The 19,637-nt window shown below is 40.0% G+C and overlaps 1 protein-coding gene and 1 pseudogene across 1 annotated transcript in view; both read right to left on the reverse strand.

The window, feature by feature from the left end:
* Bmpr2 (bone morphogenetic protein receptor type 2) overlaps window positions 1-19,637 on the reverse strand; it is a 117,683-nt gene that overhangs the window by 53,021 nt on the left and 45,025 nt on the right. Inside the window, exons 2-3 of the mRNA XM_028860384.2 lie at window positions 16,035-16,205; window positions 14,662-14,832 (exon numbers count right to left, since the gene is read on the reverse strand). Of these exons, the coding sequence (XP_028716217.1) occupies window positions 14,662-14,832; window positions 16,035-16,205 (342 nt within the window). The remainder of the gene's footprint in view (window positions 1-14,661; window positions 14,833-16,034; window positions 16,206-19,637) is intronic.
* LOC114685747 lies at window positions 7,561-12,958 on the reverse strand (annotated as a pseudogene).

Below are 19,637 nucleotides of genomic sequence, written 5' to 3' on the forward strand. Positions count from 1 at the left end.
GCTTCTCAAGTGCAACAGGTATATACTGCCATGTCTAAAAGTTCTTGATCCCAAACAGAATGAATGGTCTATTTAACTCATTCTGGAGATAAGTAAAAATTGGATTAAGACAGAGACTGTGAGCACTAGGTTTTTGATATAGATTTCATTACTTTGCATTTCAAAATAAACTGAGTAGTTCAGAATTTATATTGATAAATAAGACAATCTGAAAAGAGACAAATTCTGTGTTTGCCTGCTTCCTTTGTGTATGTGTGTGCGAGATGATCAATCTAGGCTGTCAATTTGACAGGATTTTGAATTACCATGGAAACAAATCTCTGAATTTATCCATTAGGAATTTTTTAGAGCAGTTAAGAAGAACCAACAAAAAATGTAGGTAGTGCAATTATGTAGTCTGCAGCTCATGCCTAAACAAAAGGAAAACAAAGTGAGCACAAGCATTGATCACGCTGCCTCCTGACTGTGCATGTGACCAGCTGAATTGCTTTTGTGACTATAAATTCCCTGTTATGATGAACTGTATCCTCTGGATTTGTAAACCCAAATGAACCCTTCTTTTAGTTGCTTTGGTCAAGTATTTTGTTGGATAATGAGACAAATGACTAAGACATGTGTGTTCTATTACCATGGAGATGTGGGGGAATACATTTATTTTCTTTTTCAAGACAAGCCTGTAACAGTCTTGTAACTGGTACAATTAGGGTCTTACTGTAACTTCCATTAGCAGCTCTATTGAGAAATGCTCCGGCCCCTGACTTTGTCCTGGGACTAAGCCTTCATCTAGCAATTAGGAGTTTTGAGACATGGTCATCCCAGTAAGAGCTGATCTTAAATTGAGTGACAAATGTCTTTAAAAAAAAAAAATGAGACTGGGTCTCATGTAATTTGTCTGGCCTGGAACTCAATATGTAGACCAGATTGGCCTTAATCTTGACCAGATTGGCAAAGATCGACTACTTCTGCCTCCCAGGCTGGGATTAAAGGCATGTACCATTAACCATGTCAGACAAAGTAAGATCACTTTTGTTTTGTGTGTGTGGTTTCTTTGTTATGTTTGCAGTGCTATGGAGTGTATGCAGGGCTTCATGCATGTTAAGTAAAGTGCTCAACCACTGAGCGGTATTCCCCGCCCAACAGATGTCCTTGTAAGAAAAAAATAAAAGGAGATTTGAGACACTGAAGTGAAGGCCATATGATGTGAGAAACAGAAGTTACAAGTATGCAGCTTCCAACCCCCAAATATCAACTGCTACCAATCAGAAACATTAAAAACAAGCCGGGTGGGGGGTGGCGCATGCCTTTAATCCCAGCACTGGGAGGCAGAGGCAGGCGGATTTATGTGAGTTCAAGGCCAGCCTGGTCTACAGAGAGAGTTCTAGGACAGGCTTCAAAGCTACACAGAGAAGCCTTGTCTTGAAAAACCAAAAAGAGAAAGGAAGGAAGGGAGGAAGAGAGGGAGGGAGGGAGGGAGGGAGGGAGGGAGGGAGGGAGGGAGGGAGGGAGGGAGGGAGATGGATGGATAGATAGATTAGAAACTAGGAGAATAACACTGAGCACGTTCTCCCTCTCAATCCTAGAAGGAATCAACTCAATAAACACCCTGGCTTCAATCCTTTGGCCACCAGAGTTGTTACTGGACCTTTTTATGTGGCTTTAGAGAAAACTCTAAAGGATATATATTTTTATTGACTTATTTATTTTGATTTTGTGTGAGTTGGTGTTTTGCCTGCATGTATGTTTGTATGAGGGGATCAGATCCCCACGAGCTGAAGCTACAGATGGTTGTGAGCCGCCATGTGGGTTCTGGGAATTGAACCCAGGTCATCTAGAAAAGCAACCAGTGCTCTAAGGGTTATATTATATTATAAGGGTTATATTATATCCTAAGGGATATAATAATATAATAATCTTATGCCTTCTACTAACCCATGACATTTGTATTTGGCAGGCAACTTAAATCTATCTCCTATGGACCTTTTATTAACTTCCTATTTATGATAAAAGATATTCTCCAGTAAATGTTGTTCATCGGTGAGTGTGATTCTTTTACATTAGCAGACATTAGCCCACTAATCACACAATGTACTGAACCCATATAGATAAATTGGGTGTAGGTTTTTTGCTTTTATTAAAGTGACAATTTCATATAGTATGATTTATTTCCAATGATATAAAACATGTTGAAAAATTGCAAAACTATGTGCAGATACATTTAGACCATCAGCACTTGAATTTACTCACCTACATTACAATTCACTGTGTGCTACCATGGTTTGAATGTGACCTATGTCCATACAGTGAAACTTAACATTCAATGCAAAGGTGGAATCTTTAAAGGGTTGCTTAAGTCATGAGAATTTTACCCTTATGAATGGCTTAATGAAGTTATAGGCATTTGTTCCCTATAAAAAGGACGAGTTTGGTTGCCTTCCTCTCTCATTCTTATGTCTCTTGCTTTTTTGCTTTCTACATTGGACAGTCTTATTTTCCAACTTGCATATTGTGAGCCAAATACACTTCTCTTGGCTGTAATTATCCAGTCTCATGAACTTTCATACTGCAACACAAGACTGAGAGTAAAAATGTATGTATTTCACTACCCTTCCCTGTGCCTCAATGCCTCCACCACAGAGTAAAACAGGGATACATGGCTCAGAATCAGAACACATCGTGAGAACTTCAAAACAGCCTGTGTAACTATAAAAACCAATCGTTTTCTTATTATTTTCTAAAATAAGAGTATCAGTGAAGTGACAAATGACAAGGAAACATGAAGAAAGGCCTGCCAGTCTATAGAGAACACAGCTTTAGTGCTGAGCCATCTCCCTCTAAGTGGATTTTTGAGAATATGACTGCTTAAGTGGGGCTTAATGGGCCATCTTAGTAGGAACATGGAAGACAGTGGTGCTGAGGGGATTTGAACTGTGGGAGCCTGGCTCAAGAGGCTTTAGAAGAGAATAATATTAGTATGTGGCCTTCAGACTGATCTTGTGATATTTGGGCAAAGAATATAGCTGCTTTCTGCCCTTGTCCAAAAAAATGGATTACCAGTTTTGGCAGAGATTTCTAAACAGCCTAGTATTGACGGTTGCTTATTAGTGGCCACACTTATGCAGATCTATAATGAAATGGAGCAAGCTGAGCAAGGAAAAATGCAAAGGGTACAGACTGAGGAGAAAAGGGTCACCAGGGAGTACAAAGGAGCTGAGTCCTGGGTTCAAGGAGATAAACAGATTAAAGAAAAGCCTGATGCTAAATGGAACAGAGGGACTGGTGACCTCAGGGCAAGACCCCACCCAACTAAGCTTCCAATCTGTGAAAAGGAATTAAAGAAAAATTTAGGGCCTGGGATGGTGGCACAGTGCCTTTAATCCCAGCACTCAGAAAGCAGAGGCAAGGGGACTTCAGAGTTCACAGTCAGCATGGTCTACAGAGCGGGTTCCAGGACGACAAGCTTAGGCCATGAAGGAAACCATCCAAACAAAAGGCTGGTGAAAATATATTTGAAGGAGGGGGCCATGTACTGGCCTCAGAAAGCAGCAGAATTTGGCACCTTTGGCCACATGGTTTTGGCTTTAGAGTCAAGGATAAAAGGGGCTCTGGAATCTCCCTCCATGACTAAGGAAAAGCCACTGAGGCCCAGCATGTGTCCTTGAATGGAGGCCCAGAGAGGCTATTGCATAAAGCTGTGAAATTGAAGCCTGGATTGCCTTGGAGACCCCCAGATACTAGAGATGCCAGAGTCATGGGATAGCTGCATTGGAAAGCTGCTACATGGAGTGGAACCAGCCCAAGAGAAAGAAATGGGTTGCAGTCAACAAAGCTGAAAGGAGTTGGAGACCTGAAGAGCACTTTGACATCTGATATGGAAATGCAGAGTTTAGAGTTTGCCCGATGGTTTTGGTCTTGCTTTGGTCCAGTATTTCCTCACTATGTTCCATTTCCTCCCTTTTAGAATAGTAATGTACATCCTGTGTCATTATATGTTGGAAGTATGTGCTGGGATTTTTCATTTTGATTTTACAGGGGATTGCATTAAAAGATTACATGAGTCTCAGAAGAGACTTTGAACTTTTTGTTGTTGTTGCTGTTGTTGTTTTCCAGACAGGACTTCTCTGTGTCGCTTTGGAGCCTGTCCTGGAACTCACTCTATAGAGCAGGCTGGCCTCGAACTCACAGAGATCTACCTGCCTCTGCCTCCCGAATGCTGGTGCTAAAGGCGTGCGCTACCACCACCTGGCGAGATTTTGAACTTTTAAACAGTGCTGATACTGTGATAGACTACGGGAATTTTGAAGTTGGAATAAATGCATTTTGTATTATAATATAGCTTCAAGCCTATGGGGGCCAGGGAGTGGAATGCCAAGGGATACCATTATAGGTGGCTGTGAGCAACCATGTGGTTGCTGGGAATTGAACCTGGGTCCTCTGGAAGAGCAGCCATTGCTGTTAACTGCTGAGCCATCTCTCCAGACCCATTCTTAATTAATTTTAAATAATCAATTGTTTTTCTAAAATATGCACTTTTTGTTCTTTCTACTTTTAATAAGTATAAAATGTAATTGTTATTTTTCACTAAACAAGCATCTTGAGTCATCCTTATTTCCCATTTTTCTGTTTAATTAACGCCCTTACAGAAGCAGCACTAGACACTGAAGCATTATAAAGTTACGGTAGCACACAGCCTACTTGTGGCCCCATGCCAGCACTGGCTTCTCTGACTGGAGGCTTCCTTTCCTAGCTTGGTGTGAGATGAAGACATTTGTTGCCAGATATCAGAAATTATAATTTCTAATCTTAACAACACAGAATAAATTATAATGTTATTTCCTAAACTTGGGTTTAGATGCAATTCAATCTTTGTTTCTCATTGTTTGGCCCAACCTCAAAGTAATGAATAATGTAAGTAAAGGAAAAATAAAAAATAATTCTACATTTATATTCTGGCATTCACACAAGAACTGCGAAGGTTCAATAAAATGAATTAGGTTTATTTAATTAAACATATATGTACAGTTTTTTGTCTGCTTTTCTACTAACTTAATTATCTTGTTTAAACAGTTAGGGAGGTTAACTATAGCAATTCCAGATATCATGAAAATGTTCTAATAAATTTCCAAAAATTATAATAATTATATATTTTCAAATTGTTAATTTACAAATACATAAAAAAATTCTTAAAGGTATAAAATGATAAATATTATAGCTTAACTGAATTTTAGGAAACATGATTGAGTATTTTCAAAACAAGAACCTATCTCCTCACCTAGCTCTATCACTTGTTAGCTATATGACATTAGCTGTATAACATTACATACCTGAGCTTAGTGTCTTCACTATAAAATAGGAAGGTAACAGTAACTATTTCATAATGCTTCTAAGAGGGTTAAGTTAAAAATTTAATGCATATAGAGTAATAAGAGAACAGTGTCTGCCGTATTAAGTGTTCAAAGATGTCCAGCTGCCTCAGAGTCCCTATGAAATCACTAAGCACCTTACAGGTATACTGAAGAGGCTGCTCAATCTATTAACTCTATAATCCTGGATAAAGTGAACTAGTTTAATCGCTGGGTTTATCCCATATGGAATAACATTCTTGACCATCTTAAAGTTTAATACAAGTATTTTATAAATAAAACCCCATTAAATAATTATCTATAATTACTGTCTTAAGACCAGTGGGAAACCATGCAAATAACAGGATTGTTAAAGAGTGAAGAAAGAAGCGGGCAGTGGTGGCGCACGCCTTTAATCCCAGCACTCGGGAGGCAGAGGCAGGCGGATCTCTGTGAGTTCGAGGCCAGCCTGGGCTACCAAGTGAGTTCCAGGAAAGGCGCAAAGCTACACAGAACCCTGTCTTGAAAAACAAAACAAAAAAAAAAAAAAAAAAAAAAAAAGAGTGAAGAAAGAACAGTATCCAGAAAAAGTTAACAGATTCAGATGGGGACACTAGGCACAAGATCAACTGTACATTCCTTCTTCATAAAATAAGCTCTCAAAGGAAAGAAAAGAACTTCATTTTTCTTAATTTCATTATTTTGTTTGAAGACAAATCTCCTTTAATTGTATATTAAATAGGTAAGAACTACTTAGTACATTTTTTAAAATTCAGATTTATTTTTATTTTATGTGTATGAGTACTTTGCCTGCAGGCCTGTATGTACACTACAGTGGTGTAGTGCCTGCAGAGGCCAGAAGGGGGCGTATATCCAGTTGGAGTTATAGGCGGTTGTGAGCCACCATGTGAGTGGTGGATATTGAACCTGGGTCCTCGGGTTAGCTCCCCAGCCTCAAGAACTACTTAGCATTTTTTAAGGTTCCCATATAATAATAGCAATCCAATATGCTCTAAAACTCTGAAATAGGCTAGCAAGAGGAGAAAAATCTTTGAAAAGTGAAAATTGAGGTATGAAAAACCTAAGGCAGTAGTTATGAGCCTTTAAACCTTATTATCTACTAACATTCTCTTGATTAAACAGACTTTCAGTATCTGATTGTAACCTCAGATCTCAACTACCAGGAATTACAGAAAAATAATTACTTGGATTTCTAATTACAAAATAATTTTTCTTAATGATAGTAATCAATCTCCAAGGAAGACACAATAAGTAACTATGCTTCAACTGCCAAAACTGAAAAAAGCAATGTTTTTTTTTTTTCTAATGGAAAATGAATGTCCTTATGAACTAGAAATAGTTGGTAGTCCATAGTAAGAGTAGAATCTACACTGTGAATAGAATATAACAGTGCTCACATAACTCTGTTCAACATTAATAATTGTCAGTATTTAATTACTTTAAAATACACTGCATTTATGTCTCAACAAAAGCACCAGTAGACTTTTTATCCTTCTAAATCTTTTGATAACAGCTCCCAAAGAAACAAGTGGGATGGAGAGTCTGTAGCAATTTTATTTATATGTGCTTATCTTATTGTTTCTAAAAAGCTATGCAATACAGTTGTATAAGAATTCACAAAAATCACTGGGCCCAGTGGCACATGCCTTTAATCTCAGCACTTGGGAAGCAGAGGCAGGTGAATCTCTGTAAAACTGAGGTCAGCTTGGATTAGGTAGAGAGACCCTGTGTCAAAAATAATAAAAACAAAACCAAAAACAGACCAAAAAAAAAAAAAAAGAATTCACAAAATCTACATGTTTAAAGTACAAACTAAAGGTAAACAAAATAACCTTCCTCCATAATCCTAACTTTACATCAAAGTAATCTCTGAATGACTGTGTGGCTCTATGGCTCAGCCCAATTAAATACTCATTCATGAACATACCATTGGTCTGTCACATTTCCCTAGAAAAATCCCATCACATCTTAAAAATCCATTGGTGCTACATGCTTTCGTTAATTAAATAGACATTCCAGGGTGTCTAATGAAGTCAGGAACTGTTTTCTTCTGAAGAGAGCTATTTTCTTTTTTAAATTCTTAAATTCTTTTTTTTTTTTAAAGATTTATTTATTTATTATATATAAGTGTTCTGTCTGCATGTATCCCTGCATGCCAGAAGAGGGCACCAGATCTCATTACAGATGGTTGTGAGCCACCATGTGGATGCTGGGAATTGAACTCAGGACCTTTGGAAGAGCAAGCAGTGCTCTTAATCTCTGAGCCATTTCTCCCTAATTCTTAAATTCTTGACATTATAGAACTAAACTGAAATTTATTAACATTCCACTCTTACATTTCTTACTGACAAACAGAAATAAATCCATAAGCCAAAAAACCCAAACAAAACTAAAAACAGGGAAAAGCTTATAAAACTAAATATGGATCCCAGCATTAATAGCTGAACAGAGATTGTGATTTTCTTTTTAAATTCTTAGTGGATGATAAAGTGTAGAAACTGAACACTTACAAATTATTTAAAACCTGGAATCACTGACCAGAAATTACACAGTTGGATCATGGGAAAACAGCAGAAGGAGGTTACCAGTGAACCTACACTGTTCTAGCTGCACCCCATGTGCTTCTCAGAGGAAAGCCTGGCACTGATTAGATACTGGGCCAGGCTAAAACTGGCAGCCGAGTCAGTGATAGTGACCTCCTTCTAGAAGAGCCTTCCACTGGGTTGGCAATTTTGATCTGGGCCCTGGACATCTGGCGGATCTCATTGATGTTGGCGCCTTGGTGCCCAATTATGCAGCCGATTAAGTCATTTAGAATGGTGAGTTCATGGGTGGTTTGAGTAGATGCATCCAAACTTGCCCAACAGCCTTTTACCTCTGGAGAGCTGGAGTCAATTCCGGCGAATGCCGCCGTGCATCATGACAAAGTGAGACTGTTGTCACGCCACCAGGCAGATCTGCTTGACACACTTGGTGACCGACGGCGGCATGCGGGCGATCGTGATGGCCCACTCCGTTGAAAAGGGCAGCATATCCCCGCCACCTGGACCTGGGTCCCCCTGCTCTCGTGAATCTCCTTGATCTTGCTGCAGCCCTTGACGATCAGGGAGCCACACTGGGTGACTGGGGGGCTGCTGGCCGCCATACTGTTGTTGATCATACAGCTGTTGACCTCCAGCTTGTCCAAGGTCTTTTTTTTTGTTTTGTTTTGTTTTGTTTGAGACAGGGTTTCTCTGTAGCTTTGGAGCCTGTCCTGGAACTCACTTTGTAGACCAGGCTGGCCTCAAACTCAGAGAACCACCTGCCTCTGCCTCTCGAGTGCTGGGATTAAAGGTGTGCGCCACCACCGCCTAGCTCTTGTTGATGGTCTTAAAGATGGCATTGGTAGGCCTGGTCAGTGTGATGATTTAGAGAGCTATTTTTTCTTTTTTTTTTTTTTTTAATCCTTTAGAAGAATTTTTTTCTTTCATTTTTCTTTATTAAGAAATTTCTACTCACTCCACATACTATCCACAGATCCCCCTTCCTCCCTCCTCCCACCCCTCTTTCCCAAGCCACCCCACATCCCCACATCCCCCAAATCGAGGTCTCCCATGGGAGCCATCAGAGCCCAGCACACTGAGCCTAGGCAGGTCCAAGCCCCTTCCCACTGCACCAAGGCTGTGCAAGGTGTCACACCACAGGCACCGGGTTCCAGAAGCCTGCCCATAGAACAGGGACAGATCCCTATCCCCTTGCCTGGGTGCCCCCCAAACAGTTCGAGCCAAACAACTGTCTTCTGTATCCAGAGGGCCTAGTCCAGTCCCACCAGTCCACAGTTCATGGGCTTCCACTAGTGTGGCCGGTCATCTCTGCACATCCTCCCATCATGATCTCAACGTCCCTCGCCTTCAGTATCTCTCCTCTCTCTCATCAATTGGATTCCTGGAACTCAGCCTAGTGCCTGGCCATGGATCTCTGTATCTGCCTCCTTCAGTCACTGGACAAAGGCTCTATGATGACAGTTAGGTTATTTGCTAGGGTGGTCACAAGAGTAGACCGGTCCAGGCACCCTCTGGACCACTGCCAGCAGACCAAGGTGGGGTCAACCTTGTGGATTCCTGAGAGCCTCCCCAGCACCCTGCCTCTTCCTATTCCCATGATGTCCTCATCTATCATGGTATCTTCCTCTCTGCCCTCCCACTCTGTCCCTGTTCCAGCTTGATCCTCCCTTTTCCCTATGTTCTCATCCCCCATTCCTCGCCCTCTGCCACCCCCCCATACCCAGTCCACTCATGTAGATCTCATCTACTTCTCCTTCACAGGGTCATCAGAGAGCTATTTTCTTATCCCCAGAGAACCATATATTCTTATTGCTGCTGGATCAGTTAAGAGCACTTGCTGCTCTTCCAAAAGACCTGAATGCAGTACCCAGGACCCACATCAGGTGGCTCATAACCCCCTTAACTCCAATTCCAAGGATCTGAAACCCTCTTCTTGCTTCTGTGGGCAACTGCACACATGTGGCAGACACTCACACAGGAACACATATACACATAAATGAAAGTAAAGTATAGCCGGGTGGTGGCGGTGGCGGCGGCGGCGGCGGCGGCGGCGGCGCAGGCGCACGCCTTTAATCCCAGCACTTGGGAAGCAGAGTCAGGCAGATCTCTGTGAGTTCGAGGCCAGCCTGGTCTACAGAGCAAGATGCAGGACAAGCACCAAAACTATACAGAGAAACCCTGTCTCAAAAACCAAAAAGGAAAGTATAGTTTGGGGGGGATAGAGAAATGGCTCAGCAATTAAGAGCACTCATGGCTCTTCCAGAGGACCCACATGGTAGATCACAACCATCCTGTAGCTCCAGTTCGAGGGATATAACACCCTCTTCTGGCTTCTGCAGACACCAAGCATGGTGCACATACATAAGAGTATACACATAAAAAATTTTAAGTGGTTTTTTTTTTTAAAGAAATAAACTGTTCAGGTAAAAATATCTTCAAGGAAATGATCAGAATAAACAAAGAATATTAAGTACTCCCTGCTATTACCTAGAATGTAGCATTATTATGTAGTCATGAAGTGTTTTCTTTTTAAATTCTAAAAGAGACTACAAGTATATTTTTCAAGGATGTTTGTTTGAAAATGTGATCATATAATGGTATCTAGTGAGGTAAAGTTTTCTGGGTCCTACTATTACTTTAAGAATTAAAATTAAGTGCCTAAAATATTCTGATACTTTTTTTTCCTGAGACAGGGTTTCACTGTGTAGCCCTGGCTGTCCTAGAACACTTTGTAGACCAGGCTGGCCTCGATTTCAGATATCTACCTGTCTCTGCCTCCCGAGTGCTGGGATTAAAGGTGTGTGCCACCACTGCTTGGCATGATGCTTGATTTATGAGGTGGAGAGACAAGGAACTAAAATAGTGTGTTGTACCTAACAATGAATATAAATAAGGAGCCAATAATTTTTGTTTGGGTCTGCACTGTTCTTATAACGAGACAGTCTTTGTCTTCTTAGCAGAGAACAGCAAACAGCTTTCAATAGCCATAACTCTCTCCATTATATAGGGGTAAATTTTTAATTTTATTATTTTATGTGTATGGAAGTTTATAAATGTCTGTGTACCACGTGTACAAAAGAGGGGCATCAACTTAATTTCTTCAAATATGTTTTCAGATTAAAAACAAAATTCCTTTCAACCTTTTGACAATATTTCATATTTACCCCTTTATTTATTTATTTATTTGTTTGTTTGTTTATTTATTCAGCATTTACTACATTTTCACTATGTGCCCAACACTATAATGGTTAGTAGGGACAAAAAGGCAATTTTTAAATTTTTCTTTCTTTTTTTTGGTTTTTCAAGACAGTTTCTCTGTGTAGCTTTGCGCCTTTCCTGGAACTCACTCCATAGCCCAGGCTAGCCTCGAACTCACAGAAATCTGCCTGGCTCTGCCTCCTGAGGGCTGGGATTAAAGGCGTGCGTCACCACCACCTGGCAATTTTTTAATTTTTCAATTTTTTATTTTATGTGTATGGGTATTTTACATGCATATGTCTGTGTACAATATACACGACTATGCCCTCAGAGGTCAGAAGACAGTGTCAGTCCTTTGGGACTAGAATTACAGATGGTTTGAGCCACCATGTGGATGCTAGAACTCAAAACTGGGACCTCAGAAGAGCTGTCAGTGTTCTTACCCACTGATCACAAAGAAACAGTCTGTACAGTAGTCCATACCTGTAACTGCAAGGCTTGGGAGGTGAAAACAGGAAGATTTTGAGTTTAGCTAGCCTGGACTACATAGGGAGTTAGAGGCCAGTCTGGGTTAACACAGTGCTCCAAGAGAGACAGAGTGGGGAAACGACATAGGTTCTTTGTAGTCTCTCAAATCTTAGTATGGTTAGGTCAGTTAGATGCAATTATTATACTCCCACATTTTCCCCTTTCTTATTTTACTAGTCTAGGTGCTTTGTTTGAATATATGTTTGTGCACCACTTGTACAGCTGGTGTCTGTGGAGGCCAGAAAAAGGGAACAGAGCCTGAAACTGGAGAGACAGACAGTTGTGAGCTACCACGTGGGTGCTGGGAATCAAGCTTAGGTCCTCTGCAAGGGCAGCCAGTGTTCTTAACCACTATGCCATCTCTCTAGCCCCCAGATTTTTTATTTAGAACAATAAGTATTTTCAACATCGTTATGCATTTTTCCTAATATTTATTGATATTTACTTATTTACTCAGCTTTTTTGAAACAGGATCTCATCATGCCCAGAGTGGCCATGAATTTGCTAAATTAGCTGAGGTGTGCTTTGAGCTTTGAATCCTCCGTCTCCACTCCTCCAAGTGCTGGGATTAAAGGGGTGCAACACTTCACCTGAATTTACAGCTGTTTGTTTCAACAGTTATACAATCTCTCACATGAAACAGATATTTTCCTCCTCTACTCTTACCAGCTATTTAGACTACTATTAAACTACAACATTGTTACCCTGAAGTTCACACTGAGACAATGCTAAAGTGACCATTTATTCTCTTGACCCACGTTGGCCTTCAGCACACGTGTGTATGTTGAGTGTGTGTGTATGTTGAGTGTGCTCACGCGCGTGTGTGTACACACGTAGGCACCTGTGTACATACAGCTGTGTGCACTTATGTGTATGGAGGCCAGAGGATAGCTTGGTGTGATCCTTTCTCAGGCACTGTCCAGTTTGTTTTCTGGACAAGGTCTCTCACTAGGACCTGGGGCTTTCTTATTTAGCTAGGCTGGCTGGACAGCGAGCCCCATTCTCTGCCTGTCTATCTCCCCAGAGCTGAGACTGCAAGCCCATGCCAACATGCCCAGCTTTTATATGAGTACTGAGGATGGAACATTTTTGCCATTAATTACAGGACAATCTTGTCATTACAGCAGTTCAGCTACTGCTTAGTTGAAAAGTCCTTTAGCACTTAAAAAAATGTTTTACAGGGCTAGAAAGACGGCTTGGTGGGTTAGAGCGTCTAACGCTCTTGCAAAGAATCCAAATCTTGGATCTCAGCACCCACATGGAGCACCTTACAACCAGCTGGAACTTTACCAATTCCTTCTTCTGGCCTCCTGTGGTACCTGCACTCATATTCTCAGACAGATTCTTAGTACAAGGGCAAAAAGCAGCCACATTCTTATCACAAGGATGGACTCTAGGCTAGTTGCTAATCTTGTTCCCTCTGAAGCCTCTCAAGCTGGGCTCCACAGTCCACAAAGTTCTCAGCAGTACTGTCTTCCACGCTCCTACTAGCATGGCCGTTCAACCACGCTCTTAATACAAAGTCTCATACACTCCTCCAAAAACACCACGGCAGGCCTGTCACAGCAGTGTGCCACTCCCTGGTACCAACTTCTGCCTTCATGACTTTTCTACTGCATGAAGAGACAATGACCAAGGTAACTTACAAAAGCAATCCTGGGTTGGGGACCACCATGGTGAGGAGCATGGGGGCACGAAGGAATGGTGCTAATAGCAGTAGCTGAGCGCTTACATCTGATCACAAGCACAAGGCAAAGAGCTAACTGGGAATGGTGTGGACTTTTGAAACCTCAAAATCCACCCCCAGTGACACATTTCCTCCAACAAGGCCACACCTTCTAATCCTTCCCAAACAGTTCCACCAACAGGAGACCAAGCACTCAAACATGGAAACTTATAGGGCCATTCTCATTCAAACCACCATAGTATGTATGCTTAAATTTTTATACACATTAAAATATATGCTCATATATATTATATATGACTATATAAACATGCATGTAATGCATGTGATGCATGTACACATATTTAAAAATTCCTGTCTATATCAGTAAGTTGTATGGCAGGTTTCAATTACACAGTTTTATCTTCTTCCTCTATTCTACAGTTACATGTCTATCCTCTATGAAGGACTTTGTTGCTAACTTTCATTTTGGTTGGTTGGTTTTCTGTTTCATTGTGGGTTTTGGATTTTCATTTGAGACACGGTATCACCATGGAGCTCTGGCTGGTCTAGAGCTTGCTAGGTAGACCAGGCTGGCCTCAAGCTCACACAGACTGACCAGCCTCTGCCTCCAAGTGCTGGGATGAAAAGCATGTGCCCCCATGCTGGCTGTTGTCGGTTTCTTGAGTTAGGATTTCTCTGTATTTCCCACACTAGACTTGAACATGTGACCTCACGTGACCCACCTTCCTCGGCCTCCAGAATAAGTGGGACAACAGGAACAGGCCACTGAACTATAGCTATACTTTCCTTTTTATTTTTATTTATTTATTTGTTATTGTTTTATTTTTCAGACAGGGTTTCATTGTGTAGCCCCAACTGGCCCAGAACTTGCTATGTAAAGCAGGTTGGCGTCAAACTGACAGAGATCTACCTGCTCCTGCCTCCAGAGTGCTGGGATTAAGGGCAAGCACCACCACGCCTGACTTGTAGTTTTCTTGACATCACTAATTCCCTTCCTTAAGAGGGTTTTGAGTTTTGTTTGTTGAGACGTGATCCTGATATGTAGTCCAGACTGGCCAAGAAATCGCCAGGCAGCTCAAGCTAGCTTTGAACTTGCAATCCTTAAGTCTCTGGAATTCTGGGATACCACCATTTCCTGACGAAAGGAAAACTGTATCTTGATTCAGACTTAGTTGGTGATACACTGATGCTTTTCTGGTGCTGGTAAATCTCTTCTGGGATTTTAGAAAAAAAGTTTACAACATTGGAACTCTCCTCACTTTTACTAACCTTGAATGGTTATCTGCTTTATATTTTCAAAACTTCTAAAGCAAGGAATTATAAAAAAGTTACTGTAAATACTTACTGAGTGGTGTTGTATCAGGAGGTGGAAAATTCTCAGTAAAGTTGACATTACATAAATCTGTACTACAGCAGCAAAAACGGTATGTTCCATTCTGAATAGAGGGTGGGGTGGTAGTTACTACACATTCTTCATAGTGACACTCTTGGGGATCACCAATGTGAGACCAACATCCTACAAATCAATATTAAAATGTTAGGAAAGAATACAATAAGTAAAACAACAAACTATGAAATAATTGCAGTAATATAAAACTCCATAATATATGTCATTAAACAAGCTGAAAAATAATGGTAAAGTATACAACAGACATTTCATGAGGAAAAAGTGACCAGCATGGTTATGATTAACTGCAAAGTCAAACTGTTTAGATTTAAATTGTCCTAATTTTTAAAATAGCAATATGAAATCATAACAAAGTGTTAGTAACAGTTACTCTCATACAATTCTACAATAAATGTATGTATGCTGGTAATTGTGGAAAAACCCACAGCAATTTTAATGTAAAACCTTTAAAATAATCATACATTTTATGATCTACTAATTCTATATCAAAGAATCTAATGTTTATGTTTATGTATGTATATGTTTGAAGTTTTTTACTGCAGGATAAAGCATTTCAGTGAAAACTTAAAACAGCATAGTATCCAAAGTGTGTAAGTAAACTGTGATGCATGTACATAGTGTAATGTGGTGCTGAGGTACATTTTCAGAAATTATTTACAATAGCATTGGGGGAAAGAGCATGGAATTATTATATAGCACTATCACAATTGTCAAAGAAGATGTACACATGTAAACATTAAAGTACATGGAAAATGTATTTAAAGGGAACAAACCGATATAAAAATAATATTTTTTAACAGAATTGAGTTGTAGATCTTGGTATTTTTAGTAGTTTTTTCCAAACTTCATTTACATATATTAACTTATAAAGACAAAAATGTTATTAAAATAAGATGTTATTAAAAGGCCAGGTGTGGTGGAGCATGCCTTTAGTCTCCACACTTGGGAAGCAAAGGAAGGCAGATCTCTATGAGTTCTAGGCCGACCTGGTCTATACAGTCAGACCTTATCTCAGTCAGTCAGTCAGTCAGTCAACAAACAAACAAAAAGTAAAAGTTCTTTTACAAACTTGAAGCTTGTGGGTGAACAGATAGAGATATGTGTGTGTTTACATTCTTAGTTAACACTTTTCTGGATAGGGTTTTGATCCACCTACACGTCTTTTCCGGATTGAAAACAATGCTGAGGATACGGCCCTGTGGCAGAGAGCTTGCTGCCTGCGTGCATGACATTCTGTGTTTTTGACTCTCAGTACCCAAAAGAAAAGAAAACCACAAAGCAATGTTGAGTGAAGACAAAGTATTACTCACCTTGCTTCACGAGGTTGATGTCCCCTTTTGACTTCTCCCACAGACCATAGCACGTGCTCCCTTTGGAGCACAGTATTGTCCCGTTTTCGTGAGAGATTCTGCTCTCACCTATCCCAAGGTCTTGTTGATACGGGTCTTTAAACGCACACAGCCTTTCTTGATTCTGGGAAGCTAAAAAAAAAAAAGGAAATAACACAACCATAAATTGATGTTACTTTGATAATACTACTGATTATGAAAATCTTTGATTTCTTTATTAATATATAATACAGTTTGAATAAAATTATAAATTCTCCTACTAAATTCTTCAAATTTAATTGTTGAATAAATCTTTAATTTTACAATTACCCAATAATTTCCTTTTTCAAGATTTATTTTTATTACTGTAAGTGTGTGTGAGTGTGTATGTGTACAAATACCCAGAGAGGCCAGAGGAGTTGGATGCTTCTGTAACTGAGTTACAGGTGATTATGAACTGTCTGACACAGTTGCTAGGAATTGAACTTGCGTCGCCTGTAAGAGCAGAATACATGCTTTTAAACACTGTATCATCTCTCTATACACACCCTTGGGCAATTTCCTTTTGCACAATTTCCTTACATCCAAGCAAAAAGAAATATTTTAAAATGTTTCCTGAAGACAGTCTTCTTTTACTCATGTAACTCTTAATACTATTTCCACTATTGAGTATTTTTGCTGTTCAAAAAAAGAAATACCATGTTCAGTGAGGCACGGTATTGTACACATTTATTCCCAGCACTGGGGAGGCAGAAGCAGGCAGATCTCTTGAGAGTTCTAGACCAGCTTGGTCTACATAGTGACTTCCAGGCTAGCCAAGAGCTACAAAGTGAGACCTTACTTCAAAAAAAGAGAAAGAAATACCATGTTCTAAATCAACCTTTAAAACAAACAGATAGGCTGGTGTGGTGGTGCACACCTCTAATCCCAACACTTGGCAAGCAGAGGCAAGTGGATCTCTGTGAGATGAAAACCAGTATAGTCTATTAGTTCCAGGCCAGCCAGGGCTACATAGAGAGACCCTGCCTTAAAAACAAACAAAAACAAACAAACCCTAAAAGCATAAGAATGCTGGCAAATTCTACAGTATTTAATTCTATCATTTTACGGTCATTTGTATAAAGTTACTTTACTAGACATGATAGGCGGAAATGTGAAAATAACTGTGGGAGGCCAGCTCCCACCTTTTAAAAGGGTTCCTATGAGGAGGGGAGAGAGAGATAAGAAACTTGGATAGAAGACAGTGAAGAGGAGAAAGACAGAAACACAGGATAGCTTCGGGAGGACTTGGATTAAAACTTAATGGTCCTTTCTGACTCTTCAAAAGGTTTTTGGATTTTTTTTGGTTTTTTTTTTTTTAAGATTTATTTATTTACTATGTACACAGAAGAAGGCACCAGATCTCATTACAGATGGCTATGAGCCACCATGTGGGTGCTGGGAATTGAACTCAGGACCTCTGGAAGCTGGAAGAGCAGTCAGTGTTCTTAACCTCTGAGTCATCTCTCCACCCCCAAAAAGGTGTTTTATAACAAGGCCAAGGGGAGAGGCAAAAGCCTTCCTCCTTGCTAGATCAAAGCACAACGCACAGCCAAGTGCAGAGCCTTCCAAACACCTGGTAACCACGCCCATGGTCAAATCACCCCTTATGCAGCCCTGTGGGTAAAGCAAGCTCAGATTCTCCACTCTGAGTAAGGTCTCACTAGGAAACCTCTGTGAGTCTCTACAAATAACGAAAAATGTATATGTAGTTTCTTTTCAGAGTGATATATATGTGTGTTCTAAAAGTACACTGTGGTAACAGCTACTTAACTATCAAATTAACAGAAAGAAATCTTGGAATTCTTTACTTCAGATGAGTGAATTTCCTGATATGCAGATCATGTCTGATTACATATGCATGTATATATGTATTTTTTTAAGGGTCAGTCTTATTTTGTAGCTCTGACTGGCCTAGAACTTGATATGTAGAGCAGCTCTGGCCTCAAACTCAGAGATCCGCCTGTCTCTGCCTCACAAGTGCTGGGATTAAAGATGTATACACCACCACTCTCGCTAAATCTGCCTTTAAAACTAAGACCACCTCTGAGCAAAAGAACATGATTTTGCATTACTTGAAATAGCCAGATGAAAAAATTTCAACAGCCCCTCACATTTAAGGGGCAATCTAATGCAATTTAATGCCAATCCATCTTTCTTCATAGATATATATCAAGTGATTTAACTGATACCAATAGTTCATTGCCATGAAACTCACTGATTAACAAACATAAGCCAGCATTGTGGAAAATACCAAAGTAAAAGGTTATCAAAAATCAACATCTGATCTTTTTGTTTTGTTTTGTTTTGTTTTTTTTTTTTTCGAGACAGGGTTATCAAAAATCAACATCTGATCTTTAATTTCTTTTTTTTTTTTGTTTTGGTTTTTCAAGACAGGGTTTCTCTGTGTAGCTTTGGAGCCTGTCCTGGAACTCACTCTGTAACCCAGGCTGGCCTCGAACTCACAGAGATCCGCCTGCTCTGCCTCCCGAGATTAAAGATCTGGGATTAAAGGCGTGCGCCACCACTGCCCTGCAATCTTTAATTTCTTAAAACAGACTTTCCTAATGTTTGAGTATCAAGGATAATCACTAAGGATAACCAATAATTTCTTATGACCTTCTGAATCAGTTTTTGATTTGAGGTGTACAAAATTGGGACAGTATAATTCAGAAGCACTTTAGCAATGCATATTATTTATTAAAATAATGTTTCTGAACATAACAAAGAAGTCTAGAAAAGGAATGACAGGGCTTAGCAACTGTGTGTCCAGCCAATTCACATAACGGACCTGCTACATTTGTTACTATGACAACACTTTCCAAGTCCTGGCCAGGTGACAGAACAGTTACAAGTAGATATAGAGCTGCAGTCCTCAGATCTTTGGTAATATGTTTTATTCAGACAAACCAAACCACAGGCAGTAATCAGTGGGAAAGAAATGTAGCTTGATTTTTAAACTACTTTGCAATCTTCTGGAAGATATTTACCAATATCTAAAGAGCACAATATATATGTAGTGCTGCCAATCTAGAAAATGCGCCAGAAGCCAGCATTACTGGCACAGTGGCACAACTTTCCCTTCAGATGAACCTAACAGTTAAGAAGAAAGGACATCAGGAAGTAAGGGTTCAGTTTAAACCTATAGTAGCTGCTCAGAAAATGAGAATGCAGACTACAAATCAGTCCTTCATAGCTCATGAAAGACCAGTACACTAAAGAAGGGAAATAAGTCTACGTTACCAGAGATTGGTAAAAGCTGAAAAAGTAAAACAAATTCGCAGATCAAACAAAATTTCTAAGGCATCTGGGAGTCTGAAAAGGAATACAATGAAAGTTGAAACTGGAATAAATGAGAAATGATTGTTTACATGGACAGCATTCTGTTCGGGGGTGGGGGCGGGGTAACTAGACGGAAGCTCAACCCCAGTCTAGCAGAGGAGAATGAGACCTCAACCTCAACAATCTAATCGCTTCTTGAACATTGCAAGCAGTCCACTGAAAGAACAAGGATGATAAAAACAATGAAAAAATTCTAACCAATGA

The sequence above is a fragment of the Peromyscus leucopus genome, chromosome 13 (genome assembly GCF_004664715.2).
Source record: "Peromyscus leucopus breed LL Stock chromosome 13, UCI_PerLeu_2.1, whole genome shotgun sequence".
Taxonomy (NCBI): domain Eukaryota; kingdom Metazoa; phylum Chordata; class Mammalia; order Rodentia; family Cricetidae; genus Peromyscus; species Peromyscus leucopus.